The sequence below is a fragment of the Lissotriton vulgaris genome, chromosome 1_1 (assembly GCF_964263255.1).
Source record: "Lissotriton vulgaris chromosome 1_1, aLisVul1.2, whole genome shotgun sequence".
NCBI lineage: Eukaryota > Metazoa > Chordata > Amphibia > Caudata > Salamandridae > Lissotriton > Lissotriton vulgaris.
In genome coordinates, this window is record NC_141685.1 from 1,022,795,058 (window position 1) to 1,022,819,489 (window position 24,432).

A 24,432-nucleotide genomic window follows, 5' to 3' on the forward strand; every position below is an offset into this window, starting at 1 on the left:
TCGGGTCACTCCACCTGACTTGCGGACAATCTTTGCACAACTGCACCAATTAAACCCTTTCCTGGAAGCAGCGGCAATCCTCCTGGATGCCGCAAAGGCTTTTGATTCCATTGAGTGGGAATACATGCATACTATTTTACGACCTATGGGGATTTCAGCGTGCTTCCTACAATGGATTAATTTGCTATTCACTGACCTAGTCACCTGGATGTGAATCAATGGGACAGTATACAATGAATTACATATTTAGAGAGTAACCCGACAGGGCTGCCTCTTATCCCCATTACAATTTGCACTTGCACTGGAGCTGCTCACATGTATCCTCCATCATCGACATGCAGCCTCGACCTAACACTGCGACCCTGGGGCATCTCTTTTTATGCAGATGATATGGTGATGTATGTTAGAGACTCCGCCATACATTTGGCGCCCATAATACGTGAATACATACGGTTCAGACACTATTGGGGCCTGGGTATTAATTGGTCCAAGTCTATTGTCTTCTCTCTGACTTCAAGCACTAAGTCTCACATGTTGGAATTCCCATTACAGTGGAGTACGTACCCTGTGAAATACCTGGGATCTGGATTCATAGAAACCTAGATCTCGTGCACCATTACAACTATGGCAGGGTGGTGCCGCAACTTGAAGATCTGGTCAATAAGTGGTCCAGATTACCACTGTCCATAGCGGACAGGGTGGCCATTATGAAAATTGTGGTATTGCCTAATTTTCTCGGTTTACAAATATACTAATTATACTGACACAGCACTTCTTTAAAACGGTCAAGACCCACTTAATGCTAGCATGGAAGGGAAAGCAACCTAGAATTCTGCGGAAAAATCTTACTCTACCATATATGCATGGTGGATTCAGAGCACCGCACATGGAACTTTATTACCCATGTGCGCAAGCTCATTTTGCACTTTACTGGTACTGGATTCACGACTAGATCCCACATTTAGCAATTTAACATGATGATGATTCCCACCCACTAGCTGCTTTCCTGCCACATACACACACTCAAATTGATTGAATTCAGCACCATTCATTGCACCACGAGAGTGTGGTGACTACTTGGGAGGTACGCAAATAAGGTTCCCCTAAATGAGCCAGGATTTCCTTTGGTGTTTCACCCGGCCAGCTCAATTACACAGGAACCGCATGTACTCGAGATCCTTGACAGGGCGGGTTTGCAGACTATGGGAGACATCTACGTTGGGGGACCATTCATTGTCCTATTTAACATCTCTTATACGCAGTGCCATACACCCTAACTTACTAGCAAATATTTTGATCTTTGAGCTGCAATACGTGCATTATTCCCCCTAGATACCTGGGAGAACCTCCAACCCTACAAGCACTACACACACTGTTATGCAGTCCCACATGTAAGGGACTCTTCACTAAGTTATATGTCTCAGAGCAAAGGGAAAGGGGTATTGGATCAGCCACGAGCTAGCAGACAGGACAATCTGTTTTTCACAAGCCAGCCTGCTTACACCTAACTGTAATTTACGTATAATACATTTCAAATACCTTCATCAAACATATCATCACCCTCCTAACCTATACAATATTGACCTACATACAGATGCTAAATATTCCAAGACCATCGAGCCCGAGGCAAATTTCTAACATCTGGGATGGTTATGCCCCACAATACACAATTCTGGGTGCAGGTCAGTGATGCCCTTACTGAGATGGCGCTGGAACCTGTGGCGTGCCGACTGCACAGGTGTTTTCTTGGTCTGGTTAAAGACTTGGAACTGACACTGACAACGTGTATACTGGTGGCAGTTGCCTTACTCTTGGCCAAAAGATGGGTTGCGATGAACTGGGGAAAGCGTGCAACACCCACTAAACGTCAATAGTTGTCTGATATGTCTAACAGTAAGGAACAATTGCAACATTATGCTGAGGAACTACCGGCTACCTCACGACCCAAGGATATTTGGGTCCCCTCACTGCATATTTGTCGACACTCCCAGATCTCTCCTAAGGGTGGGAGCAAGCACACAACTTTTTACACTGGTCATAGTGAATTTAATTACTATGAAGCGGATATCTGAACCTGTGGCTCCTTTAGTGTATTTATTATAAGTGGCACTGTTTGGTTTTGTTTTCCTTTATGTGCATATTGCATAAACTAATAAAAACATTTTTTTAAAGGTGCAGCAATCACATCTTTACAAAAAACTCATCATAAGGAAGGCGATGCAGGAAGACTCTGTTCCAATATGTACACTAGGCAACTCCATTGAAAGCACTCACCAGAGGAAATAGAATAGTGATCCAGATTTCATAATCCTTTAGGCTGGTTGTGTTGGAAATACTAAAAGATAATGCAGGCAGATATGTTATAGTGAAAGTTAAGGCGTGAGGAGAGAGCATCACTATTTGAGCCTTATATATGCCCCAACCAGGGATAAGACAGATTTTTAGAAAAGGTTTAGAGAAATGAGGAAGGGACCCTCGTTCTTTTGGAGGACTTCGATGCAGTAGTGAAGGATAGGCTTGATAGATCAACTGCTACAAGTAACCCACAAAATAAATTTTAGGAGATGTCCAGGAACAGCCAAAGGATATTGGCATAAAAGGTGCTTGGAGAGCCATGCACCAAGGGGAAATACATTAAATATTCGATTCCTTGATATACTGTAAATAATTCAGAATTAACATGATATTCCCAGTCACACGATTAACACATTGGGCAAAGTAAGAAGTACAACCTCAGTTTCCAATAATGCACCTATATGGATTACGCTCTGCAATCTGATAAAACTGTGCATGGAAAGGAACTGGAGACTGGGTAAACTCATACACAAAGACACAGCCAACACAGATGAACAGTCTAAAGCTGTGGACGGCTATGTAGCAATAAATCATACACATTATACCTTTGCCACGATGTACTAGGGTGCATTAAAACTACAATACAAGACCAACTTATCACTAGAGCCACAGTGGCTAAGAGAGAAAGGGGCCCGTGCAAGCTCGACTTGAGAGAGAGCTTAAAGTGGCTGAAGAGAGATAAAAATAATTTCAGCTCCAAAGAAGGTCTTAGGGCTCTGACTAACATTAAAGAGTAGCTATAAATTATTTTTGTTAGTAAAGTGGCGAGCGCTCTCCTTACACTGAAAAGAAATGTCTATGAGACATGCAATAAATATCAGCTAATAGGCTCAGGGATAGAACAAATTGAGAAAACACACTCAGACTGACACTGCTGATGGGGGATGTAGAGTACGAAAACACAATGAAGGGTAGTATGTGCAATTCTCTCTATGCCAGAATATATACTTTGAAGAACAGCAGATCAGACAGGACCAAGAGCTGGATGCTCCTAATGAGTAGGACAAGAGCTATAAAATGTCTGAAGATGGCTCCCTGGCCAGACGCCTTTAGCAGTCAATTTTATAAGAACTACTCACCTTAACTGACCCCACTTCTAAAGAGTGTGTTCCAGTCTTTCCAGGGTTGAGGCAGAGTTACACCAACCAAGGACAATGCTACTATCATAGCGATTCCAAAACTTGAGAAAGATCATTCAGACTGTGCTGATTAAAGACTGATCATTTGGTTAAATTTAGAATAAGTTTTCCTTAAATACAAAACGGACCAGTCAGGATTTGTCTTGGGGCAACAGACTTTTGATAACTGAAGGCTAGCTCACTTGGTCAAAAACCCGAAATACACAAAATGAAAGGAAATCTTTCGGGTTTTACATGACGAAAAACCTTTGTCAAGGTGGACTGGTCCTTCTTGATGGCTGTCCTCAAAAGTGGTGGACAGGGGGGCCACATATATAGATATAACAGCGAGTTATCAATCCAAAAGGCCCAAATGGTGGTAGATGGAGTGACTAGAGGGACTTTTAATTTATCACTAGGCAGGGGTAGCCCCCCACAACCATTATTATATGCACTGGTAATAAAGCCTCAGGCCATGAAAATACCACCTATTAATGATATAAAATACATCTCCTTTGGAGGAACAGGGCATAAAATAATATTATTTGCAGACTATGTTCTCTTGTCGCTGGACATTCCAGAGATGTCATTGCCACCATTACTTCTGGTGCTGGAGGAGTACCGTTGAGAATTTGGATGCAAGATAAAGGAACATAAATTAATCTTAGGAGTGCAACTGGCATCCCACCTTAAGGGATGGTGGTTCACGAACACGCCAACCCTCTGGCAAGAAATTAAAGCAGAACTTCATAAATAAGGAGGCTTATATATCCTGGTTCACAGCACAGCACAGCACAGCAATAGAAATTATTTAAATACCAACATTGTAAAGTGCTTTCCAGGCGTTGCAGATATGCATCAACAACAGTTGACCTACAGAGAGCCCTAAAAAAAGTTTTGTGGTGGGGGAACCTCCAGAGTGGCAAGGACAATTCTGATAGCCACACAAGGAAAAGGTGGATTAGGCTTCCCATTTGTACTCAATTACTATAGGCCACATAGTGAGTGAATAGTCAAAAAGCACCCTGACAAACAAGGAGTACAAAAAGGCCAAGCGGAAGACGTAGGTCACTAGCGGGACCATTCATGGGTTGCTAGTAGACACAGGCCTCAGAATATTTACTGTAGACATATCTCCAGCACTTTACTGCACATCTGTGAAAAGATAGCATTGGCAAACCATGTACGGCAGTGGTTCCCAACCTGAGGTCCGGGGACCTCTAGAGATCCGCAAAGCCTTCTCAGCGGGTCAGAGACTACTTAGAAAATGTAATAATATTAACAGATTAATAAAGTGTATATAAATAAACAAGCTAAATGTACAATTAAAAACTACTGTAAATGTGACAATCTAACAATTAAATTAGTATCCACACATTGATTCGCGTGTGCATTACCGGTGCAGCAAACAGAATATAGTATGGGCGATAAATGGCCTCCACTGACTTTAGAAAAGCTCCAACCTTTCTATTTTTTTTTTTTTTTTTAGGGGCATTTGTAGAGCGCCTGGTGTACGCCTGCAGGCGTGTCCCCGCGCTATAATAGTGGGGTAAGCAGTAGGACAGCTAGCGCAGCCAACTACCGTCTGAAAAGGTAGGTCTTAAGTTTAGATCTAAACAGAGGTTCTGATGCCTCCTGGCGTATCTCAGACGGAAGGTCATTCCATTGCTTTGGTGCCAAAAATCTGAACGACCTTCCCCCCATACGCGCTTTTCTGATTTTAGGAATTTTCAAGAGGCCTGTACAGGAGGAGCGCAGAGTTCTAGTGGGCTCATACCTGGTCACCAGGCTCTGTAGCGGGGCAGGGGCTTTGCCACCCAGAATTCGGTGACACGTAGCGAGGGCTTTGAATTCCACCCTGCTCCTCACAGGCAGCCAGTGCAGAGCCTGAAGTGCTGCCCTGGAGGAAGATCTTCTAGGAAGCCTTAAAATAAGGCGAGCGGCGGCATTTTGCAGCACCTGTAGGCGGTTGAGAGCCTTTCCCGTGGCCCCCAGATACAGCACATTGCCATAATCTAGGCGTGAGTTGACTAAGGCATGCACCAACGTCCGACGAGCGGAAGTGGGCAGGAAGTCCAAGACCTTTCTCAGAGTTCTTAGGACTCCAAAGCATGTCCCCACCACACGACCAATCTGGGATTCGAAGTCAAGATTAGTGTCCAACCACATCCCAAGATTCCTGGCAAGGAACCGGTGTCTCTCCAAGGCAAGATGGCCACCACGCCGACGTCCACACAGATGGGCATCCCCCCACCACGAGCACCTCGGTTTTGCTGCCATTAAGTTTCAGGCAGTTGGCGGACATCCAGGCTGCCAGTTCTTGCATGCAAGCTCTGAAATTGTCCGCCATCAAACCGGGCGCGCGCGAAAGGGAGATGACCAGCTGCGTGTCGTCGGCGTAGGACACTAGGCGAAGTCCATAACTTTCCACTATGGTCGCCAGCGGGGAGACATACAGATTGAACAGGGTCGGGCTCAGGGACGAGCCTTGCGGCACACCCTGTGCCAACCCAACCTCCCTAGAGTAACACTCTCCCTGGCGGACCTGGAAGCATCTGCCTGTCAGGAAAGATCGGATCCACCCAAGCGCAGCCCCTGAAACTCCTCCATCATTCAGACACTGTAGCAGGATGGAATGAGCTACAGTGTCGAATGCTGCGCTTAGGTCCAAGAGGATCAGAGCCATAGTCTGGCCCTCATCCACTCCTTGCTGTAGAGATTCAACTGCCATCAGCAGTGCTGACTCGGTTGAATGCCGCGGACGGAATCCAAACTGCGAGTCATGAAGCAGGGAGGCTTCCTCTACAAAGCTCATTAGCTGAAGGTTAGCGATTTTCTCGGCAACCTTCGCCATGTATGGCAAAAGAGAAATAGGGCGAAGGTTGTCCAGCCTGTCATAACTAATATTGGGCTTTTTCTGTAGCGGAAGGACTACCGCTTGCTTCCAGGCCTCAGGGACAGAATGAGTCCCGAAAGAGATGTTCAGAAGATGCCGAATGTACGGCTCTATAGTGGGCAGACTGCCCTTCAGCCGCCTAGGGGTGGTAGGATCCTTCGGGGAGCCTGATTTTATCGAGCCACAGATCTGAATCAGTTTTTCAGTGGGTGGTGCGACAAATGTGGTTAACATCTTATGTCCCACCCTTACCCCACAATCCTCAGCTGTCTTGGAGGAAGTGATGGTTTGACTAGGAAAGGCCGAGTAGATAGTAGCAACTTTATTAGCAAAGAACTCTGCTACTCGGTTGCAGCTATCCACCGTGCAGAATTCCTAAAATTAAATTGTGTTTTTTTTATTTATATACATTTGCGATTTAAATAAAATTTAACATCATTTGTGTATTTGTTTGTTGAATGCCTTTTCGGTATTTCTAGTATTGCTTTACGGTTCAAATCGTTGACAATGCTTAGGTTGGGGTTCCTGGCTTCCAGTAATAATTAAGTGGGGGTCCCCAGAAGGTTGAAACCACTGATGTACCGCATACCACGTCCAGGGACACACCTATACTTGATAATCCAGATTTTACATCAGCTTGAGAGTAGTCAGCTTTCCAAAGCTGGAGAAAGGGGGATTGTCAGATGCTAGCTGACATTTTTATAAATGGTCAAGTTAGATCCTTCACGGACTCTGGATGAACCTACAGATTTCAGTATACCAAATGATTTGGATACCAACAAGTCCACTTTTGGGTTCTCCAGGAAGAGGCCAAGGAGACAGCTGCAGAACCATTGATTCACAGGGGAGGGGGGTAATAAACTCTTAACCACATACTACTGAACTAACGGTTGGGTTTCCCCTTCTCTACATGCTCCTAAAGTCTCCTCGATAAGAGGAAACCTGGAAGTATATGTCTTAGTCGGAAAGGATATGCACAAAAAGACACCAAAGGACAGATTGGAAATCCTATGAGAATAGTTCACAGATTCAAACCCAGACATTCAGCCCTGAAAATCATTACGGAGTGGTATCTAGCTTGTCACAACCCTACAAAAAGTTTCCCGAAATATAGGATAGATGTTGGAGGGAGTGTTGAAGAGGGCTCACTTATTCCTGAATGGTTTGCAGATACAAATTAAGATATATTGGAAGGCGGTGTTGTCATCAAAGATATAGTGGGATTTTCCCTGTTTGCACACCACTCCACCACAATATTGAGCGTTTGCCTAACAGACAGGGAGGAGATCGCTACAACTTGGCAGGCGGCCAGTCCCACATGGCACGCATGATTCAGGAGAATCTGGTAAACAAGGGCGGTGGAGAAGCTATCTGCACATCTAACTAAAAGGCGGAACAATATACGGGTGGTTAAGTATCATATTGAAGGAGATTAGAGAGGTATAACGTTCTGCCCTCAATTGAGAGCTATGAGAAAAAGGAAATGCACAGTACGGTCGTACTAAGTCAGAGCAGAAAGGCAGTTAGGCTGTCAGGTCGAGCGGACTGGATATGTGACCTACAGCAGGGGGAGCAGGAATAAAGTTCTGCTCCTTCACCAGAGTTTAAGAACAAAAAGCCACACTTTCCCTTCTCATTGTGCGGTCGAGGGTTCAAAGGTGTGCATGTCTCTCACTCTTACTAGTGAAGACATCATAAGATAACCTTCTCCTGTCCTGGGCCACTAACAAACAAGCATTGGCAAAGCCAATATGTTTCGCTATGAGAGATCTGTTGGCTTTGTCAAAGTTTTCTAACATGCTGCACAATAGCACGAGCTGCTGTGCAACATGGCTCAAAGTAAATAAATAAATTAAAAAGGGCCCTGGGGCGGCCAGCATTTACAGCGCCAAGCAAATTGAGGGAGGAGGGTGGAGAACAAAGCACCGACAGAGGAGGTTGAGGCAAACAGAACGGACAGCTGGAGGAGGGTGGGCAAGGGGTTAAAAGAAAAGTATGGTCAATGTTAGCATTATTATTGTCATTTTAATCTGACCTAGTGTAATGTAATATGGTGCCAATGTAAGCACTCCAATGCACATGGGCCATGTTCGTGCAATATAAAAACAGCAGAAAAAAAGATGTCCTATGGGAGGCTGTTTTGTAATCTCGTGATCACATCGTAAAATGTATCCAATGCTGTAGTTAGACCGCCAGCCGGTTTCCCAAATTATGATCATATGATGGAAGTCAGAAAGAAGCTTCATTGGCTGCCATCTGAATCTGGTGAGTAAATGTCTTTTAGCGACAGGTGACACCTACATTGCTGCTCATATCTCAGTACGGAGGACCAGTGCCTAGAGACCATTTATTCTGAAGAGGCGCTTTACTCACAGACTCAATCAATGGAAATATTACTTTCCAAAAACAATACATGCATATAGAAACATTCGGTGGTTACAGATCAAGATTGAATAAAGAAATGTGCATATCTGTCGGGGGCGGAGCTATAATAGTTCAGCAGGTGAAGTGACAAAGGACCGGTGCATGTTAGGGTCCATCTAAACTCCAGTCATGGCTCTATTTTACTAGGCCACCAATAGAGAGGGGGTCCACTTTCCATGCTTGCAACTGGGTCACAAAGAGGGCTCTCTGATACCGGTCAACAGCAATGCACAGTTTATGCAGTGCAGAGGCTGACTCAGTGAACTGTTCAATTGCATGCTGTTATCATTTATATTTAGAACTGCATGGCAAGGTACATGAGGTTTGTCATGATGTTTTTATTAGCGCTCTGAAGTGGAGTCCTGAATTTGTGGGTGCTATACATACACAACTATGTAGAGAATAGTATTGATCACACAGAGCGGGGGAAACAATATTTATATGCGTTATAATTGTTCTGATATTACTCAGTGGCATTTTACAGCAAAAGGGTACCAAGTTTTGTTTGTCTGTTTAAAGTGGGTGTTTTTAAAGATATACTGCTGAAATGTACATGGGATCTACAGGAGTTGTTGAAGTAGCAACACATTTTTTAACAGAACTGCTCCTGCCGACTTGGGAGCTGGGGAACAAGGATAGAGTCTTGGCGTCGGCTCAACTTCCTGTATCTGGGCAAATCGCTTAATTCATTCTCAATTAATGTATTGAGACTTCATGAACAGTAAGACATGATCATGCTACCCCAAAACGCAATTGCACATGAAGAAGAATCTGGAAGGGATTTTAAGTGGTCACTGAAATGATTCTTAATTTGGACGCCGTCCAATTAAACACAAAAAGGTGGTGGCTGGGCAGGGTGGTTGTGGAAAATGGGCACAGTGAAGGAGAGTTAATTTTGGATATGGCCTCAATAAGTGTGCATGTCCAAAAGTAACAAGAGTACCTGCAGAAGCCTGTGGCCAGTGGAAGGATGCTGGCTACAGGAAGCAGTATTTGGTCATGGCTCCATGACATTAACAAAGACAGGAAGCCCAGGAGGAAGTTTGAGGAGATAACCAATAGGAAGCAAGCAAACTAGAGTAACGTGGGAGCCAACCAATCGTAAGTAAAGTTAAGTAATGAGCGGGCTCTATGCCCCTTTAAAGATGTTTTAGGTCTCGCCAACGCAGCACGCATGCACTGCATAGGCAGAAAGACCTTTAGCGGTCATTTAGTCTTTTCAGCTAAAAAAGTGTATGCATTCCATGGCCTTCAATGGCAACGCATGCACGTGTAGTGATTCACTTGCGGGAGCGCGCAGCGCCATATGGTAGCAATCATCGGTCCTGACGCTGCTCGCAAGTGAACTCACCCCCTCCTCTCGCCCCTCCCCCTGCTGCCTCTTTTTAGCACGAGGAACGCGCTTGTTTACACAGGATATTAAAAGACATGTACATACAAAGCATCTGAATCTGGCTTTATTTTGAGATTTACTTTTCGCGAGCGTGTCCTGGTAGTGACCCGACTGCACGGTAAGGTTTTTGGGCCACCTACCTTCCCCCTAAGTTCCCTGCTGGCTTAGAGCCGCCTCGTTGCATGCGCTCTTCCCCCCCAGCAAGGCATTTATTTCCTTAGAAGAGAAAATATGTAAATACCTTATTTGCAAGTCAAAAAATAAAATGCTGCTGAAGCGGAGCTGTGCGTGATACCTTCGGAACTGCAGCACCTTGCTGTGTTAACTGCATACTGTTAACAGGCGCTTTGGCACGTGGTGTTCACAATGAGCACCGCTGGGCAAGGGGCACGAGGCAAACTCCTAAACTGAATTCATATGATTAACACAACTAAATATGCAGACAAATGCATTGATTCATCTAATGGAGATGCTAGACTTTTTAGGTCGATCCAAGATGCCTGCTTGCAGAAGGCCTACTGGTTCTTTTTTAATCTTTTTTCGAACAACATGATTTGAGCCACACTCATGTGTGCAACTTGAGGCCTTTGACTCTCTGAAAACAGACTGGGAAAAATAAATTGCCACCCAAATACGCCTCCCTCCGGCTGGCATTTCAGAACAGATTTTGCCGGTGCTACGTCTTTGTTCAGCTTCCTTCAGTACTTGGCCGGCTTTCGGTGCTCTGCCTTTTCTTTTCAGCTCGGGGGAAGCTTTTAAGAGCAGGCCTGCTGATTTATGTGCAGCGTGGGCATGAATGGTGTTGTTATGTTACCTCTTGTGTGTGGTCCGCCTGAATGCATGCCATATTTCTCCACATAAGAGAGCTCTCTGTGCAGCAAGCATCATTAAGTCTGGTGTGTTGTCTCAAGGCTGGTGGCCTGCATCGCCCAGGCTTTACTGGCTAACTTATTGTGTATTTATGTATCAAAGCAGTTTACACAGCTACCTCACAGAGCTGCCACTGCTAGTGATTCATGTCACATATGCTCGGTTTCACTAATAAAAGTGGAGAAGTGCATAAGTGTCCTTTTAAGCACGCGTTTAACCTGTTTCTGTGAACGGGGCAGAGTATGTCAGGCTGCAGGTTTCATAGTTGTCAAGTGACACCAGGGCATGAGTGCTGTGTGACTTTCAGCCAGCCCTGGTATTTGAGCCCACAGCAGTATGCGTGCTGGGACTTGTAGTTTCACATTTCCCATTAATGGTGGGGTCTTACAAGAGTTAATGGAAATTGAGGAGAAAAAAAACTTGCACTCTGGATAAGACCGACTCTGTCAGTAAGCGGCGAATTCCTTGAACGAGTTTATTATATAAGCATTAAACTGTGAACGTATGCTCATATGTGCAACCACTGTTTCTCCCAATCAGCCCCTAACCGTGACTAAATTTCCGTTCAGGGCCACTAAAATTATGTTGCAAGAGAGCACTGAGTAATGCAGCAGTTTTGGTGAAATTATTCAGCAAGAAAAGCCGAAATATGCCGCATTTTTAAACAGTATTGCTTCACTATTTTGTAATTTTTGTACACCGTAATACAGTGTGAGTAAATATTTCACCCCAGTTCAAGTCTACAACCAAATGCATAAATAAGCAACTGAAAAGTGACCAGTTAACCTTTACAAAGGCTCTTCCAACATGCGGCAAACACATATCCCCATTTTACTAAATTTTGGTTGCTTGAGTTCGATTTTTTTTTTAATTGCAGTTTATGCAGCAGATGATGTTTTTTCTGGAAAACTCAGCAAATCCTTATTTATGCGAAAAAATCCTCAGCCGCAGAATCGCATAATTCCAGGGTTACTGAGTACAGAGGACACATTCTGATACATGTCAACATTTTGAATGTGATGTGATAAGCGAGAGAGGGTTCGGAAGAAAAACAAGCATCAGCATAGCCAATAGGTCTCACCTTTGTGACCTTATAAGTGTTTAGCCATGCAACACTTGATGTTGTTGCACCAAGGATATTGTGCTGGATAGCTAAACACTTATAAGGTCCCAAAGGCGAGACCTATTGGCTATGCCAATGCTTGTTTTCATTACAAGAGATTTTACAAGTGCTATGATGCAGGCGAAATCTAAAAAGAAGCTGATGTCTGGACAGAGCCCACGTTACAAGGGACTGCATTTCCACATAATCTGGACTGCTGGAATTATGCAGCAATTGAAAACCAAATAATGCAGCAGGGCTGACTTAATTATGCAGAAAGAAATGGAATTATGTGGCATTTAATTCACATTAAGACTGTCTGAACAATGGTTAGACCTCATTAATATCAATGTAATGTCTAAATACATCAATCAGCAATCGGAAGGTACCCAGGTAACCAATTACCCTTTGCAAAGAGTCTGCCAATCCATGACATGTGTAATATTTTTTTGTTGTTGTAATTTTTGATCCACAGATGCTAGAAGCAAAATGTACTGCTGTTGAAATCTACAAATTGTACAGGAAATACAGACCTCCCAACCTTGCAAAAATTACTACTGTGTGCGAGTGCAGGTGAGAGGGTGCAGTGTAGAAAAAGGTGAGGCTGAAAGCCTCTCAATTCCTGAGTAAACAAAGGCAGACATTGGAGACTGCGTGGGAAAAGGGAGCATGACAACCACTCCTACCCTCCCCCAAAACTCTACCACACATATGCTGGGGAAGGTGATAGAGCATAACTCTGCAGCACATCTCCACAAACGAGCTGGAAACCTTTTCATACGGTTTCCAGCTGAATCTGTTCACCGCCCGAGATCGGCCTTTCACTGGGACACTGTGCAAAGAGAGCTGATATTGTGTGAAACACAAAGGCATCGTGTGACTTGGCAAGTCTGTAAATAGTGGGATTATGTTGCAATAGACGGAAATCTATAAATATGCGGAACGCACAGCAGTTGCAGAATAACACAATTCCTACGACCAGTCATATTAAGTTTGCAAATGCCAGCAAGTTGGGCCAACTGTGACAGATTGAACACCTTCAAGTCTCTGTCACCCCAGGCTACGGAAACCAGGCTTTCCTCTCTAATAATATTGTAGGGGTGGCAAAGCCAGACAGCCGTGTTCACCCCCGACCTGTGCCCTGATGTGGGTGATGGAGGAAAGCACAGAGAACACAAAGAAGAGAGAGGAGGAAGAGGAGGTGGTACAGGGATGTAGAACGAATGGGAGAGTCAGCAAGTGATCAAAGGTTGGAAGTGGGTAGAAGGATCAGAGGGTACAAGTGAGAGCAAAGGAATGAAGATGGAGGAGTGACTAGATTGTGACTAGGGAGTGGTGGTAAGAAGGAGAGTCTATGATGGAAAGCATGGGAGGAAGGAGATGGTAAGACGGGTGAAATATGGGGTGAATGAATGGGAGGGTGGAGAGAACTCAAAGAGGATAGAATGAATCATCAGGGTTAAAAATGTCTAGGTCCATCAGTCGGCCTCAATTTGTCATAGGCTAGAGGGAGAGGGAGACACAGAGTTTGGTGAGCTTGTTTGTGCCCCAGTATAATAAGGTTAGAATGTAAGAGCAAACCATTGCACATTGCTGCCAGCATCCCAGTCTGCTCTGGCTGCCACTGATGGCAGAAAATACCAAGGTATGTACCTAGTGGTAGGGAAAGTAACTGAAAGCTCAAACCTGATCTAAAGCTCTGGCTGCACTCGAGGTCCTCTTGGACACTCGAGACCAAAGCGAACTGAGCTTTGATGTGACTTCTGTGTGCCACCTACGCTCTACCCCCATGCGCCAAGAATTATAGGCAAAGCACTAACTTTTGAAATAAACCATGCAAGAAAAAGATACTCATTGAGTGGCTGAACTGTACAATGTGAAAACCTGTGATCAATCCAGGCTTCCCTGCTTCATAAAATTGTATGATCTGTGACAAATATTTTATTTCACCAAGGCTCCTTTTTAAAATTATAACATATGAGAATAGTTTGAATATAGAAGTTCAGGATGTACGCTGTATGAAAATGTCTTTGTTTGATTTAATATATTATAACGTTTCTCCATCAAAGAATCCAGACCACATATTATACCGTACACCTGAGTGACGTGCCCTTTGGTTCACCAATGGCATTGTTTTCGGGGTGGGGGAGGGTGCAGGAATGTTTAAAAATGATCACTTTTAATATCTAAAGAAATTATGCTCACAAAGTTTTGAAAAAAACTCACACAGTCTAAAGCAAAAAAACTTTGAACCGCCATTTACACCCACTCAGTGCCCAGAAGATTTAAACTGCACACGTTCTCCTTTCAGGTCTAGTTCCAAACTGCTAGGGTGACATTGTCTAATGCATTCAGTCAATAAAGACCCTCAAGAAAACCTACAAACGGCAGAGAGGGTCTTCTGTAGCCCCATCAAAACCACATTGCTAGGAAATCTATTCTAGCCCAAGAAAATTTGATTAGTTCTTCAGACAAGAACGTCTAAGTATAGGACAGAACATTATTTGCACTAGGCCAGAGGACTGCTCCATGTATGCCCAGAGGCTGTGGAACAACATCTCCCAATCCATCAGGACTCTTTCATACCGCAAAGAACTCAAGGCACACTTCCTTAAAGAACACTACATCATAATGCACTAAACAGTAAAGCTATCTCCACAAAACTGCATCTCTCAGATAATCTCGGACTGTATCTAAACCTTCATCCCCATTCAGCGCTCTGCAGGCTCTTGCGAGCTCCGCACTATATACATACCACTTACATAGATACTTCTGATTTAAACCCAGATGGATTTGCAATACGTTCAGACTATTATTTCAAGCTACCTAGAGGGGATTGGCTATACACCTGTGCAGGGAGATTTGACCAGGGCTTCCATCCCAGCAGAAGGGGTATGTTATATTCTTTTGGTCAGAGGATCTGATATGCAGTCTGGAATGCACTCCCATCTAACACTCAAACACCAAAGCTTTTCTGAGAAATGTATAATCTGGGAGAATATACTTTGCAGATGTTTCGCTTGGGTATCTTCCAGGCAGCCCTAGACTGTTATTTCACGCTGGTAGGCATATTATGGACCTTAGTGTACTGGTCTGTTTGAATGGCCACGTGGTCCTGCCCTAACGTCCCTCCTTTGCCACTCCCAGAAAACCTGTTGCACACCCCTGTGCATGTTTAGACTGCTCGTTTTTGCAGATTAATTCTTGTTCTGACAACTGCACTTAAGCTGTCAGTCAGCACACTTACCTGGTACACAATGTTGTGGATAGTGATGTGGTGGAGTGCGGCTGTGTCACTTCTGAATAAGGCATGGAGGTAGGCCCGGGTGTGCCTGCAACAAGTGTAATACAACTGTATTAAAACTCGAAATAGGAAGAGACGAAGAACTATGATCAGAAATATTTCATGCTTGACTACTCCCCTGGCCCAGACAGCCATGGTTTCAAACTAATAGTATAGAGCAAGTAAGCCAAGCAAATAAACTATTTTTCATAATTCATGGAAACGTCACCATTTTGTGAATTGTGTATACATCTCAACACATTGGAACCCTACAAAAGTAGGTCCTCAGGCTTACTTTCTATGTGTCAAGTAATTTAGATAAAGTCTTTGAATAATCATTAGATTTCATATCAGAACTTCAATACAGAATAAACGTGTTCCTAGAACCAACCTTCTGACGGACATAAGTCAAATATACTGGAACATTCAATTTACTGCTTTCAATCAACATTCTCCTTGGTGAAAAACACATCTTTTCATATCAAACTACACCATACACTAATTAAAAACATATTTTAAGGTTAGATGAGCTCTGTTCCAGTGATACAAGTGCAAGATTCTGCTGATATTTACAAATAACTCTATCTGTAGCCTTGTGGTTTTCAACCGTAGTTAGATTTTGTGAATGACTATACTTCTCCTTCCCCAGCTGCCTAGAGCCATCTATGACAAGTTACTCAAGACTCTTCAGTGGGGCTGGCAACCGGAATTAGCACCCCCATAGAGATTCAGAGATTCGTGTGAACACAACAGACCCCCTAAGTAAAGGATTCCTGCTGCAGATAGCAAACAAGATTTCCAGAGGAAACCACGCGGAAGAACTGGACTTGGTTTTACTAAGTCCTCTGGTGCTTCCTCAGCTCTCAGGATTATAGGACCCAAGCCAGAAACTCCTGCAGTAGGGAATAAACAACCAGATAACCGAACACTCATAATGAAGCCCTTAGTGTTGTTTTGAGGGGGCACATGCTCAGTTCCCACAAGAAAAGGCCCGTGATCTCTCTGGAGTATCAGTAGGGTGTGCTGTTATGGGGAGAGATGACATTCTATACCAGGCTACCCATTATAATGGAAAAACACTAAAGTGTAGCCACCGCCTCTCCATGCCAGCAGCAGCCATCAAGTTCAGTTAATTATTTTAAGAACACTGATCGCAGTGTTTCGATACAACTTATTACATATAAAACTAAAATCAAAACAGCTGCCTGTAGAAAAGTGCTGCTTTTTAACATGGTCACTCCCATTTTGCCTGGTATCTGATGCAATTTTGACAGAAATGTACTTGGTTTCTGCTATCCAGGTCCCCAGTTCGATCACTTGCCTAAAAATTGAACAATTGTTCCCCTAATTAGCAATACCTTTGGCATCCTGTGCAAGTCCTTAGTAAATGGTACCTCTGGTACCTAGGGCAAGGAGGCTAAAGAGAGTCCCTAAGGGCTGCAGCATGTATTGTGTCACCCTAAGAGACCCCTTAGCACCAACATGCAAACGGCCACGGCAGACTGCATTCCGTGGTGCAAAGAAAATTGAAAACATGACATGGCACACCCCATGTGTGTCATGCCTGCAGACATTGCATGCAGTATAGGTAAGTCACCCATACAGCAGTCCTTACAGCCCCAAGGCAGGTTGTACTATACTATATGTGTGGACATAACTGCTAGAACAGATATGCCCCTATGACATCAGAGTTGATTCTTAAATATTACAAGTGGACAGGGAGGCCATTTTGAGTACATGTGCTGGACACTGGTATTTACGAGTTCCCCAGCTACATGATGGCTTCACTGAAACTAGAGATGTTTGGTATCGAACACCTCATATTAATAAACCCACACTGATTCCAGTGATGGATTTATTAATACATGTACCCAGAGGGCACCTTAGAGGTTCCCCTTGGAAACGTACCCGCTGCTAGTGTGCTGACTGACAGGTGTAGACCAGCTAGCCACTACAGACAAGTTTCTGACTGCCTGCAGGTGAGAGCCCATGCTCTCGGAGGTCAAAAACAATGCCTGCTCCTACAGACTGGTTAAGCAATCAGTATATTAAAGAGGGAAGCTTCAAAGGCCTCTGCCACCTTTGAGATGCAACTCAAAGCTTCTCCAGATAGGGGAAATAGCCCTGCCCCGCCTTGCCTGGGCCCATTTGGCACTAGGACAGGTGGGAAAGTTAGCTAGTCAGGAGATGTGTCCCCCTCTCAGGCTAGTTCCACCCCTAAGGTGGGCTACAGGATGTGGACTTTTAGAATTCCACCATCTTAGTTTTGGTGGAATTAGGCTCTCTTGGTCAGTGTTATGCCCACTTCCCACAGGAAGTGGTCATATAGAGGATGTAGACACCCTAAACTAAAGGTAAGTAGCCCATTGACTATAACTTGCCACTCCCCTTAACATCCCTAAATTGAGTATTTAGGTGGCACCCTTGACACCAGGAACTCAGATTCGACGGATCAAGAAAAAGAGGGCAAAGAAGAGCCACAAGAAAAATTAGAACTGAAGAATGCTGTAGAGTTTTGGTGCCAAACCTCCTTGCACCATTCTCAATAATTGTAATCAGGGACTAGTCCTGCAACTGACCAGCTTCTAAGAACCACAGTAGACTGCCAGCCCTTGCAAATTTCAAGTAACATTCCTTGGAGCAGAGGAGCTACTCCCCGCAGTCTGCAGGCACCGAAAAATCAAAGTATGGTTTACCAAGTGTACGCTCCTTGGCCAGCCCTATGCAGCAGCCTCCCAGGAAGAGGACCATGTGCTCCTGAAGGTCAGATCGGTCCCCCCACCATGTGAGAAGACACCAGGAGCCGCACAAGACCAATACTCTGGGTACAAGACTCCTTGCAGAAAACAAAGCCTGTGAGAGTCCAATCCAGATTCCCACTGCACCAAGACAGAGCAGCTGTCGAGGGACCTCAGCACTGCTGAGACCCACTTCCAGAATTACCTAGTTGTCCCGATTTTGCACCCTCAAATGGCAAAGACTGGCAAGCGTAAGGCCCTAAGACGCACAAAGCCCAGCCAACCTTTCCACTCTGCAACCAAAGGCCCCAGCCCAGGTACCGACGAACCGGCTGTGTCCCCTTGCCCCAGGACCCTTGTGATCTGAGCCCCCCCCCCCCCCGTTGGGAGTTCCTGTACTTGTCGGCAAGTTCCCTTCTGCAGCCTATTTCTAGGTGGCTCTCTTTCCTTCCACAGGTGTAGCGCGCAGAGCTACCAACCCGACCAGCACCTCTGCACCCGGACTCCCCAGGGCAGATAACGAGTAGCTGTTGGTGGTACTTTGGACCTTGGCCCCCTACGACCCTAAGTCCCAAAGACGACTCCCAGAACACAATCACAAATAACTATATGAAACATATACCTTTTCTCCCACAGGGAAGCATTGCTACATAAAGACACATTTAAGTGAAATGTTTACTTACCTGTACAAATTCATATTTAAGGAAGTATTTACTTGATAACGAAGTTCTTGGTATTAAAATTTATATAAAAATACCAGTTATTTTTCTAAATTGTTCGAAGATTTATTCTTGAGTGTGTCTCATGTATTGCCTCTGTGAGTACAACTAATGCTTTGCACTACTCTCCGATAAGCCAAAACTGCTCGGCTCGCCCACACTACCACAAGAGAGAGCATTTAGCGTTATCATTTTTGCCTCTGTAAACCAATAAAGGTTGCCTGGGCTCTTTACACAGTGTACCTCGTTTTGCCCACTATATAAAAAACCAGCTTCCTACACTACCTATGATGGGAAGTAATTGAAATGCTGTCCATGGCCCCATACACACTATTGGAAACAACCCAGCCAGGGCCGGACTGGGAACCAAAACCGGCTCCGGCAAAGTGCTGAGCCGGCCCCCCTCGCCATTCGGGGTGGGGGGGGGGGGGGGGGGGGGGTCGTGGTGTCGCCTAGCTCTTGATGCAAAAACGGCCCTGTAACAAAAACGGCCCCCAGGGGCCCAAAACCAGCCCCCACCCGTGGGGCGCACCGTGGGATTGCCCGGTGCCCGCTATGGCCAGTCCGGGCCTGAACCCAGCCCCTATTTGATGACCCAGGAAAAGGACAGCATGAGCTACTCTTAAAAGAAGACCATAAACTCACTGACTCAAGGTGAAGTAAGAATAACCATCCACTCGAAAAAGTAAACAATTTCCTGATGTGGCAAGATGCGCTCACAGGAATTTCAATGCGGTTAGCTTCTCACGAGTGGATGAGCCGCCAATCTCAAGTTTGTCTCGTGGGAAAAGAAAGCCTAAACTTTAGATGCGTAAGGAAATGTATATCAACCCTGTAAAGGAGCATCCAGGCAAAAATAGAAACTACTTGGGTGGTGAGGGAAAAAATGCAGTAAACACCTTCACTTTGGAGAGATTCAGCAAATGCTTTAGGAGACAACAAAGTCGTGCTTCTCCTCTCCTTCTGAGTCCTCTCTCCAGTAAAGCAGTCCCTAGAACAAATCCCCTTCTACTAAAACTAGGAAGAACTTCTAAAAGGCCAACGAGCAATCTAATCCTATACCACAATCACAGCTGACAGGCACACTCAGAATTCAGACACTGTCTTACCACTAGTACCCACCAAACTACCCTTCAAGGGAGTAATGAGGGTCAGGCACTTTCACAACCCATCCACACACCACCTCACACAAACTAAATTAATTTCCAATATTGAATGACATTAAGCAGTCACCATGTGGTGCTGAAATGCTCCCATGTTCTCAAGGGGAAATAAATCTCCTGCATTTAAATAGCACAAATGATTAAAAAAAAATATATAACAAATATATATATATATATATATATATATATATACATACATATTTTTCATTCACTCAGTTCCGATTAACATGAACATTTTACAGGAGCGTGATAATGGCATTATATATGGGACAAAGTATTCTCAATTGTAAATTATAAACATACTGGGAGTCACTGAGAAGCTCTGTGACTTAAAAGAAGAACAAAGCTTAAAATGCCAGAAACCGGTCCCCGGTAGCTTGTCTCCTTTCTGGTAAAGAATTGGCTTGGTAGTTTAGTCTGCCCTGTTCCCATGATGCACTGGGCCAGGGACAGACTGATTTGCATATAGCCATGTTCTGAGCTGGGATGGGGCAGTGAGATAAATAACGGTGATGGATCAAGCCCTGATCTTTGGACTGGGTAAGAGTGGTCTGCTCAATTCAGACACTCTGTTCATCACCACCCCCTTTTGTAAATCGATTTTGGCCACTATAGGTGTGGCAGGGTATACTCAGACATGAGTCCCTTTCTCACTGCTCCATCAGGATTCAAGCAAGCCGGGCCGAAGAGGCTGAAATGCCAGAAACCGGTCCCCGGTAGCTTGTCTCCTTTCTGGTAAAGAATTGGCTTGGTAGTTTAGTCTGCCCTGTTCCCATGATGCACTGGGCCAGGGACAGACTGATTTGCATATAGCCATGTTCTGAGCTGGGATGGGGCAGTGAGATAAATAACGGTGATGGATCAAGCCCTGATCTTTGGACTGGGTAAGAGTGGTCTGCTCAATTCAGACACTCTGTTCATCACCACCCCCTTTTGTAAATCGATTTTGGCCACTATAGGTGTGGCAGGGTATACTCAGACATGAGTCCCTTTCTCACTGCTCCATCAGGATTCAAGCAAGCCGGGCCGAAGAGGCTGAAATGCCAGAAACCGGTCCCCGGTAGCTTGTCTCCTTTCTGGTAAAGAATTGGCTTGGTAGTTTAGTCTGCCCTGTTCCCATGATGCACTGGGCCAGGGACAGACTGATTTGCATATAGCCATGTTCTGAGCTGGGATGGGGCAGTGAGATAAATAACGGTGATGGATCAAGCCCTGATCTTTGGACTGGGTAAGAGTGGTCTGCTCAATTCAGACACTCTGTTCATCACCACCCCCTTTTGTAAATCGATTTTGGCCACTATAGGTGTGGCAGGGTATACTCAGACATGAGTCCCTTTCTCACTGCTCCATCAGGATTCAAGCAAGCCGGGCCGAAGAGGCTGAAATGCCAGAAAACGGTCCCCGGTAGCTTGTCTCCTTTCTGGTAAAGAATTGGCTTGGTAGTTTAGTCTGCCCTGTTCCCATGATGCACTGGGCCAGGGACAGACTGATTTGCATATAGCCATGTTCTGAGCTGGGATGGGGCAGTGAGATAAATAACGGTGATGGATCAAGCCCTGATCTTTGGACTGGGTAAGAGTGGTCTGCTCAATTCAGACACTCTGTTCATCACCACCCCCTTTTGTAAATCAAACGGCAAAGAGCTCGGCCGGCCCCCCCGTCCCCACTCGGGAGGGGGGGGGGGGGGGGGGGGGGGGGGGTTGGAGGTGCCTCCGAGCTCTTTGCGGGGGCCGGTTTTCGTCCGATTTTGATACAGGGCCGATTTTGCAGCTATGCTGCAAAAACGGCCCTGTAACAAAAACGGACCCCAGGGGCCCAAAACCGGCCCCCACCCGTGCGGTGCACCGGGGGATTGCCCAGTGCCCACTATGGCCAGTCTGGGCCTGAACACAGCCCCTATTTGATTACCCAGGAAAAGGACAGCATGAGCTACTCTTAAAAGAAGACCATAAACTCACTGACTCAAGGTGAAGTAAGAATAACCATCCACTCAAAAAAGTAAACAATTTCCCAATGTGGCAAGATGCGCTCACAGGAATTTCAATGTGGTTAGCTTCTCACGAGTGGATGAGCCGCCAATCTCAAGTTTGTCTCGTGGGAAAAGAAAGCCTAAACTTTAGATGCGTAAGGAAATGTATATCAACCCTGTAAAGGAGCATCCAGGCAAAAATAGAACCTACTTGGGTGGTGAGGGAAAAAATGCAGTAAACACCTTCACGTTGGAGAGATTCAGCAAATGCTTTAGGAGACAACAAAGTCGTGCTTCTCCTCTCCTTCTGAGTCCTCTCTCCAGTAAAGCAGTCCCTAGAACAAATCCCCTTCTACTAAAACTAGGAAGAACTTCTAAAAGGCCAACGAGCAATCTAATCCTATACCACAATCACAGCTGACAGGCACACTCAGAATTCAGACACTGTCTTACCACTAGTACCCACCAAACTACCCTTCAAGGGAGTAATGAGGGTCAGGCACTTTCACAACCCATCCACACACCACCTCACACAAACTAAATTAATTTCCAATATTGAATGACATTAAGCAGTCACCATGTGGTGCTGAAATGCTCCCATGTTCTCAAGGGGAAATAAATCTCCTGCATTTAAATAGCACAAATGATTAAAAAAAAATATATAACAAATATATAACAAATATATATATATATATATATATATATATATATATATATATATACATACATATTTTTCATTCACTCAATTCCGATTAACATGAACATTTTACAGGAGCGTGATAATGGCATTATATATGGGACAAAGTATTCTCAATTGTAAATTATAAACATACTGGGAGTCACTGAGAAGCTCTGTGACTAAAAAGAAGACCAAAGCTTAAAGTATAGTATATTCCTTAAAATGCAGGATCACACCATCCGTTTTCCCCAAAGTGATTTCAAATGCATGCTCTTGTGTGCTTTATTCTGAAAAAGATACTATAGGTGCAAATGCATAAAATAAATGTGTACTGTGAAAAGCTTCAAATAATTGGTGGCAAAAACATATTTAAAGCAGTTAAAGCAACTGTAATTTTGTATGTGTGGTAAGTAACGTGTAGAATAATTTCAGATTTCTTGTAATGAAATCCAGCAGTGCAATAAATAAACATTCTATGACAACTTGTGAGGGTAAAATAGGCAAGAGATAAAAAAAACTGATTAAATAACTGATGTAATTCTGCTCAGTGACCTGGCATTTGCACTGTCTATTGGTTTTGGCTGGAGGCATAATGAGGTCACAACTTAACTGTAATAAGGCATTACAATACAGTAGACTGTCGTTTTCTTATTAGAAATGACTACTAATGTCACAACTAGATTGTAATAAAGTTGGAGACTGAAATTGCAGGCTCCCAAGCATTGATGGGCCACAGTGCGTGATTACCCATTATGTATCAACAGATAATAGGTTTTTGAACAGACATCAGTTGTTTCAAAGTACAGGTTTCACATGGATGATGTGATGCAGAGGATCATTTTCCACTGTTTTAAGGCAATAACATAATTCCAGTGGATGATACATTTAATTCCAATGGTAGAGTAGGTTCAGGGTGATTTTCTTCTTACCAGCCACTGGTTTGAGAGGTGACAACCATTTACGCATAGAAGCATTAAAGCATGGTGCCTAGTTTCATCATTGTCCTTTACAGTCTGGTGTGTTGTGGAAATTCTGTACCTTTTGCACGTTGGGCAGCTGCAGTTCTTGTCGATTGGCTGAAAGTCCTTGGCATACTGCTTGTGCTTTAGCTGCAGAGCGCCCCATGGGACCAAAGCAGAGCCAAACCGCTATAGAGATACAAGACACAAAGACAGATCAGAACAGAATGTAAACAGGGCTCAGCAAAGCAACATGCAATCTCATCCATGTACTGCTCTGTGATGTACATATAACTGCACAGTAATGGTAAATAAACATGCTGTTCACAAACTGGAAAAAGAAACACGTGGTAAGCATTTAGCCACAAAGTTTATTACGGTTAAATGGACGCTGTGACTGACAATTTGATCCAGTGGCGGCTGGCTTGTACAGAGGTTGGTAGACAGGGGGAGGGCAAAACCTGCTTCGGACCATGAAACTGCACTACCCAATTCTGGCGCTGCTCTCACAGGATGAGAGCAACACCAGGATGGGATAGAGCATGCTCTCATAAGGCTCCTGAGAGCACTGGAGGTCTGCGCTTTCTCTAACCCAGATGTCTAAGATAGCTGGGTTAGAAAACTTTAAAATGCACATGTATGGCTGGCCGTCCAAAGACGGACAGCCAAAGAGAAATGCACATTTTAAAGCACACAGCTCCCTGCTGCTGCTCAGCAGCAATGGCCCTGCCCTGACACTTATGGGTCCATTAGGATGACGGGGG

At 44.5% G+C, this 24,432-nt stretch overlaps 1 protein-coding gene across 1 annotated transcript in view; it reads right to left on the reverse strand.

The window, feature by feature from the left end:
- Positions 1-24,432, reverse strand: part of QTRT1 (queuine tRNA-ribosyltransferase catalytic subunit 1) — a 325,564-nt gene that overhangs the window by 144,548 nt on the left and 156,584 nt on the right. The window contains exons 8-9 of the mRNA XM_086961633.1: positions 23,748-23,857; positions 15,406-15,490 (exon numbers count right to left, since the gene is read on the reverse strand). Of these exons, the coding sequence (XP_086817759.1) occupies positions 15,406-15,490; positions 23,748-23,857 (195 nt within the window). The remainder of the gene's footprint in view (positions 1-15,405; positions 15,491-23,747; positions 23,858-24,432) is intronic.